Source organism: Berghia stephanieae, chromosome 1 (genome assembly GCF_034508935.2).
Source record: "Berghia stephanieae isolate SIO BIC M18660-M18661 chromosome 1, UCSD_Bste_1.3, whole genome shotgun sequence".
Taxonomy (NCBI): domain Eukaryota; kingdom Metazoa; phylum Mollusca; class Gastropoda; order Nudibranchia; family Aeolidiidae; genus Berghia; species Berghia stephanieae.
Genome location: NC_088360.1, coordinates 84287213 through 84294712, shown reverse-complemented (window position 1 = coordinate 84294712; position 7500 = coordinate 84287213). Strand labels below are relative to the sequence as shown.

The 7500-nt window shown below is 34.3% G+C and overlaps 1 protein-coding gene across 2 annotated transcripts in view; it reads left to right on the top strand.

Annotated features, from left to right (window-relative positions):
* LOC144959547 (sodium channel protein para-like) overlaps positions 1–7500 on the top strand; it is a 195057-nt gene that overhangs the window by 159139 nt on the left and 28418 nt on the right. For both annotated transcript variants that reach the window (XM_078892164.1, XM_078892166.1), the window contains 6 exons: positions 295–468; positions 1655–1836; positions 3343–3384; positions 3870–4020; positions 4493–4605; positions 5697–5883. In XM_078892164.1, coding sequence (XP_078748290.1) covers positions 295–468; positions 1655–1836; positions 3343–3384; positions 3870–4020; positions 4493–4605; positions 5697–5883 — 849 coding nt within the window. The remainder of the gene's footprint in view (positions 1–294; positions 469–1654; positions 1837–3342; positions 3385–3869; positions 4021–4492; positions 4606–5696; positions 5884–7500) is intronic.

The following is a 7500-nucleotide window of genomic DNA, read 5'->3' as shown; positions in this document are numbered from 1 at the left end:
CGAACTTTTATTTACATGTTTGATAACCAAATGCAATTGTGAACTTATAATAGATAGCATTGTTTGAATGAACACATTTCACGTTGCTTTCAGGGTAATTCTATTACAACTATAGACCACAACTATTTGAATTATCATACCCGTGCGTAAAGCTTTGATGGTACAAATACGATTTTTCAAGTAGGAACGACGTATCTTCCTTTTCTAAACTTTAATGAGAGAATGACTTTTTAGTAACACATTTAATATTATACAATTTTCAAATCCAATCCATATCCATACCATTTTTTGCAGGTCTTTACCGCCATTTTTGCCATTGAAGCGTTTTTAAAGATTTTAGCGCTAAGTCCTGTAAATTACTTCAAAGAGGGCTGGAATATATTTGACTCCATCATTGTGGCTCTCTCGCTCATGGAATTGAGTCTAAAAGAATTACCTGGCTTGTCAGTACTCCGGGCTTTCAGATTGGTAAGTAGTCTGAGAGATTGAACGTTTGCTAGTTTATTTGTTTGTTTGTGTATTCGTGATAGACTGGCGTTCTATCCAGATGATAGCAGTGTTGTATAGTCCTTTTCAACGTTTAACATTATTATCCTGAACTCTAAAAAAAACACGTTTTTACAAATTTTGACCAGAAAATGTCCCTCAAGGAAGCCTTGGGTTTGAGAGAGTTTTTTATTACAAGATTAGGGCCATTTTCAATGATCGATAATTAAACGACGAGTTTTCTGGCCAAAATCTCCAAAACATGATTATTTCAGTGTACGGCAATATTGTACAAGTGCCTAGAACTACCTGAGAGGGAGTTGGCGCTATAGAAATAATATTCATATTTACATAACTTAGAATAAACAATTTGCTTTATGGACCTGTTGGCTTTAAAATGTATTTTTGAAATAAAAGAAACATTTTAATCCATATCAAAACATAACTCAATCCGAATGATATAATATAAATCGAAATAAAGAAATAAGACTGGTTATTAACAGTGGAAATTGAACTTTATAGCCATTTAATAGACGTATGTGTGACCAAAAGACAATTGCTGTGACCACCAGTTTTAGAGAAAAACTGCTTGAAGGACAACAAAGCAAATTATTATTATTGGTCTAACATTTATCATTATTATTATTATATAGTAGTAGTAGTAGTAGTAGTAGTAGTAGTAGTAGTAGTAGTAGTAGTAGTAGTAGTAGTAGTAGTAGTAGCAGTAGTAGTAGTAGTAGTAGTAGTAGTAGTAGTAGTAGTAGTAGTAGTAGAGTAGTAGTAGTAGTAGTAGTAGTAGTAGTAGTAGTAGTAGTAGTAGTAGTAGTAGTAGTAGTAGTAGTAGTAATAGTATCATTATCATAATTATTATTATTACTATTATTATTATCATCATCATCGTCATCAGCATCATCATCATTATTATCATTATTATTATTATTATTATTATTATTATTATTGTTGTTGTTGTTGTTGTTGTTATTGTTATTATCATTATCATCATCATCATCATCATCATCATCATCATCATCATCATCATCATCATCATTATCGTTATCGTTATCATATTACCATCATCATTAAAAATGAACTTATTAAAGGGTCTCTTATTTTCCTTTCTTTTCTTCTTTTTTTTTCTTCCTTTCCCTTCCTTCTCTCTCCAATTTAGCTACGAGTGTTCAAATTAGCCAAATCATGGCGTACACTAAACATGTTGATATCCATCGTGGCAAGAACAATGGGTGCGTTAGGGAACCTCATCATCGTCCTCGGCATCGTCATCTTTATATTTGCTGTGATGGGACAACAACTGTTTGCTGATGACTACATCGATGCGGCTTATACTTCAAAGTAGGTGTTGTATACAGCAGTGTTGTACTACAGCAGTAATAGGTGTTGCAATACAGCAGTAAGTAGGTGTTGTAGTACAGCAGTCTGGGTGGGGATCCTGACCTCCCATAGTGGACAGGGAGGTACATGCTGTGTCTTCTATCCCCCCAACCCGTTTTCCAATTGTTTCATGTCGTTGTCTTGGAATGAGATGACTTGGTTTTGTCCTGGCCCTGGCCGGAGTTATTTGGTTGGGAGGGAAACAGTCAAATGTATAGTTATAGTTTTGGAAGATGATATTTTTTTCCTTGTAAATCATATCTCTGTTATGCATTGTATTATGTTTAGTTTACATATTATATTATTTGTAACATTTTAGTGTATTCCTCTTAGTTGGGACCTATGCTTGTGTCTGGATGAGACTTTTATGTGATCTCAAACCAAGTACTTTGACGGTGTGCTCTTGGAATCTACATCTGTTCCCTATTTGAACCAATTCCCTTTGTCTCACCTTTTCTTTTGTGCTTTAATTGTAATTCTAGAACTTGTTACTATCCAATTTTCTTCCTTTTTATGGCGCTGATATGACCTTAATGTGTTGCAAGCGACGTAAAACCCTTAAAAACAAAAAAAAAAAAAAAAAAAACAAAACATATTACAGCAGTAAGTAGGTGTTGTAGTACAGCAGTAAGTAGCTGTTGTAGTACAGCAGTAAGTTGTGTTGTAGTACAGCAGTAAGTTGGTGTTGTAGTACAGCAGTAAGTAGGTGTTGTAGTACAGCAATAAGTAGGTGTTGTAGTACAGCAGTAAGTTGTGTTGTAGTACAGCAGTAAGTTGGTGTTGTAGTACAGCAGTAAGTTGGTGTTGTAGTACAGCAATAAGTAGGTGTTGTTGTACAGCAGTAAGTAGGTGTTGTAGTACAGCAGTAAGTAGGTGTTGTAGTACAGCAGTAAGTAGGTGTTATAGTACAGCAGTAAGTAGGTGTTGTAGTAAGCAGTGTTACATGTTAATTAGAATTATCTGATATTAATCTTTTACTGTCGTGGGGATTCGGGCTCCATTTAAGCGTTAGTGACATCGCATTTTTGCTTGTTTATTTTGTTGTTTGTATGTTTGTTTTTTGATTGTTTTATTTCTATTATGTTTATGTTTTTTTGTTGCTTTTTGGTTGGTTTGGGGGGGGGGGGGGGGTGGGGGAAGGGGGGTGGTTGTTGCTTTTTGTTGATCGGAGGGTCCTAGGTTTGAGTTCCGCTCTAACCGGCACATAGTTGAGTCCTTGGAAAGGCTCTTTACGCACATTCTCTCCTCGTATTCCTGTCCGTTAACAGTGTTGTCTCTGCCCGGAAAAAAATAGAATTATCGCCTATCAAATGGTATGGTGGAGATTTGATTTAGAATGTCACGGCACATCGAAACTCAGGCCATTGTGTTGTAGTTCATTCTATATAAATATGAAACGATTTGCAGCAGACGTATATGTAATTAATCGTCTTTAAGCCATTAATTTTTTTACATATTCTTTTTCAGTGGAACCAATAATAGAACATTTAATATAGATCTAATGCCAAGGTGAGTCAGCACGGGAAATATTATAAATTTATAATGCGCTACAGTTATAGAAATTAATAAAGAAATACATTGATTACTAGTTGGATGGATCGATAGATAGATAGATAGATAGATAGATAGATAGATAGATAGATAGATAGAAGGAGTGATAGATAGACAGATGGATAGATAGTTAGACAGATAGATTGATGGATGTATGGATGGATAAATAGATATGTGGTTAGGTAGATAAATAGATAAATAGATAAATAGATAGATAGATCGATAGATGGAAAGAGAGGTAGATGGGTGGATATATAGATTGACAGGTAGATAGATAGATAGATAGACAGATAGGCATACAAATGGGTAGATAGATGGATGGATAGATGTACATAATGTCGTTTTGAGTCGGTGAGTAACCTTAAAAGTCAACATAAATTGTATCCCCCCCCCCCCAATTAGACCATAATACAAGTATTACACAACTTTTATCTATTTTCCAGATGGAACTTCAGTGATTTCTTCCACTCCTTCATGATTGTGTTCAGAGTATTGTGTGGAGAGTGGATTGAATCCATGTGGGGATGCTATAAAGTGTCCGGATGGCCTTGTGTGCCCTTTTTTCTGCTCACCTACATCATAGGCAACCTGGTGGTATGTTGGCATTCATGAATATATATATACTCATCAGAGAGCTTTATTCACAAAAGCGACTTAATCCCAAGGTCTTCTCCGTACAAAATTTCTATTTAAGAAAAATCACAAAACTCTTTCTCCTATTCTGAATGGACTTGTTTCTAAAACAAATTCTTCCTTCAAAGTTTTTCAATGACAGTAATATGTCGCGGATTTTGGCTGAAAATGAATAACATTTAATAAACCTCCATGTTGATTTTTTTTTCTAAATTTTTGTCGTTGTTGTCATTTTCATCAAACGGTATTAAACTCAGTGACTATGGTGAAGCGTTTTCAAAAAGAGTTTCAGAGTGCAGGAACCAAGAATATTTATCGTAAGGTAGAGCTAAATAAAATTGAATGATGAAGGAAATTTTGATTCGACTTTGAAGAATTTAAACTGTCGTCGTTAAAGAGTTAATTAATATCATTGACATTTGCATATTTTCAGGTCCTCAATCTTTTCCTTGCCTTGTTGATCAGTTCGTTCGGAAGTGAAAGTTTATCCTCGTCAGAAACGGACGATGAACCAAATAAGTTGGCTGAGGCCTTTGACAGATTTAGGTAAGTAGTAAATCCTTACATGTCTAAACCCGTTATCCATTCTTTAGTGATTTTGTGAGAGATTAGCATCTTGTCCAAAGGATAACATGCAATTGGTGTGTCCTATTTTACAATACAGTAAATGGAATAATACTTACTTTGCGAGAGATTAACGTCTTTGTCAAAAGGGTAGCATGAAATTATATTTATTTCACCATACAGTACCGGAATACACTCCGGCTTTAACATGTGGTTCATCCAGTTTTAGCTTGGGTGCCTTTTGTTTGAGTGCATTGTATGTAGTCTTTGATGTGATGTACTATGGGTTAACTATTTTGTTGAGGCACTTTGGAGATTTAATGGCATGCCATATGTTGCAAAAACAAATTTTTGAATTAAAAAAAAAAATAAAATCAGTGCTCGTGAGTCATGGAGTGGAATTAGTTCCGATTTCTGCAGCGTCAAAAGGACTTCCCCCCCCCCCCCTCCCCCATTGGAAAATCCTATCATTTCTTAATAAATACGCAATCATTAAACAATGCTTTGAACGCGTTGAATAACAATTTTATTCAACGAATGCAGAATATTTTGACATTTTATTGGCGTGAAACAAGGTGTAAAAGACAGCTGATTGGTAATTATAAATAATCTTTTGGTGCGCATGAATACAAATCCAACGTTTTTAGTTTTGAAGCAGAAGAAGAAAGATACAAACAGCTCGTTGTGTCCTTGGGCACGATAAAAATAACTCGTTAAATAAATACAAAGAGATGAAAGAATCGTATAATATCCAATTCTTGCTACCCTCTTGATGGACGTTTATCATTCATCACAAGATCCAACAGACCCAACTACACAAACATTGCTGCATATTTAAAATTCAAAAACCCTTTCTCGAGTCTTACATTGCTGTGCAAAGAGTATGGGATCACAATTCCTTCTTTCCTTTCTTACAATATTACAATAGCTGCCTTTTGTGTCCATTATGGATTATCGCAACAAAAGCAACATCCAATAGAAAAAATAATGTTCCATACTTATTGTGTAGTTTGAGTTATATATGTATACACCTACATACTTTATTTTCTTGCTCACGTTCTTACAATTACCAGGCGCTTCGGGGGTTGGGTGAAGGTGAAAACCATCGTGTTTGTCAAAGTCAAACTTCAACGAAAAAAGAATTGGAGACCTCCAACTGCACCAGTCGAGCAGCCAGACTCGAACGGGAAGGAAGCTGTCACGGACAGAGTTGTTAGTTCCTTGGAAAAGACACCAGACGACTTCCCAGATGGCATCACGGTAACGATTGCTTTCTATATCTTAGATTTCATATTCTGATATATATATATATATATATATATATATATATATATATATATATATATATATATATATATATACATTTTTATTCAGGAATGCGTTGCTCTTCACTTGGAGATTAGAGTCGTATAGAGAAATTCACAGGTTTTGTTTGTATACCCTGGTGTGATTGTGAACATAAATAAGACAAAAAGATTTGGTAACAAAGACCGTTTTACTCTACACAAAGTAAGAATTTTTGGATAATAGTTAATGCAGACTCACGTTACCTCATCTTTCTTAAAACATAAACTTAAAGGGTCAATCAAATAATATATAACGCGTCTACCTAAATAACAAAATCAAGCTTATCATAAGACAATTACCTAAAGAAGACTACTACTTATATAATGCATTAACCTACTTTAAAACAATATCAATATAAAATATAAAGCAGCCATCTAAATAGGATAACTACCTACGAGTATATAGGACAACACCTAAATGTGAAGATTCCGTACAAAAGGCAACCATATAAATATGACGACTTTTCGTATAAGACAACCATAATTTGACGATTATCTATATAAGGCAACCATGTATATATGACGATTATCTATATAAGGCAACCATGTATATATGACGATTATCTATATAAGGCAACCATGTATATATGACGATTATCTATATAAGGCAACCATGTATATATGACGATTATCTATATAAGGCAACCATGTATATATGACGATTATCTATATAAGGCAACCATGTATATATGACGATTATCTATATAAGGCAACCATGTATATATGACGATTATCTATATAAGCCAACCATGTATATATGACGATTATCTATATAAGGCAACCATGTATATATGACGATTATCTATATAAGGCAACCATGTATATATGACGATTATCTATATAAGGCAACCATGTATATATGACGATTATCTATATAAGGCAACCATGTATATATGACGATTATCTATATAAGGCAACCATGTATATATGACGATTATCTATATAAGGCAACCATGTATATATGACGATTATCTATATAAGGCAACCATGTATATATGACGATTATCTATATAAGGCAACCATGTATATATGACGATTATCTATATAAGGCAACCATGTATATATGACGATTATCTATATAAGGCAACCATGTATATATGACGATTATCTATACAATGCAATCAATAAATTAGAAGACCACCTGAATAAATGTCTTCCAACCTTGCCAATCACTTCTTCTTCTTCTTCTTCTTCTTCTTCTTCTTCTTCTTCTTCTTCTTCTTCTTCTTCTTCTTCTTCTTCTTCTTCTTCTTTTTTGTTTCTTCTTCTTCTTCCTCCTCCTCTTCCTCCTCCTCTTTTTTTTTTCTTCTTCCTCCTCCTCTTCCTCCTCCCCCTTTTCGTTTTGACAGCCAATGCCAGCACGCTGGCGACAAGCGCTGTGCCATGGTGTATCCGCTCAGAACGGTCAGGAACTGTTCATGACTTGGTAACACTGTCACTATAAATATATATATATATATATATATATATATATATATATATATATATATATATATATATATATTTGTGTGTGGAACGAAAGTGATCGACT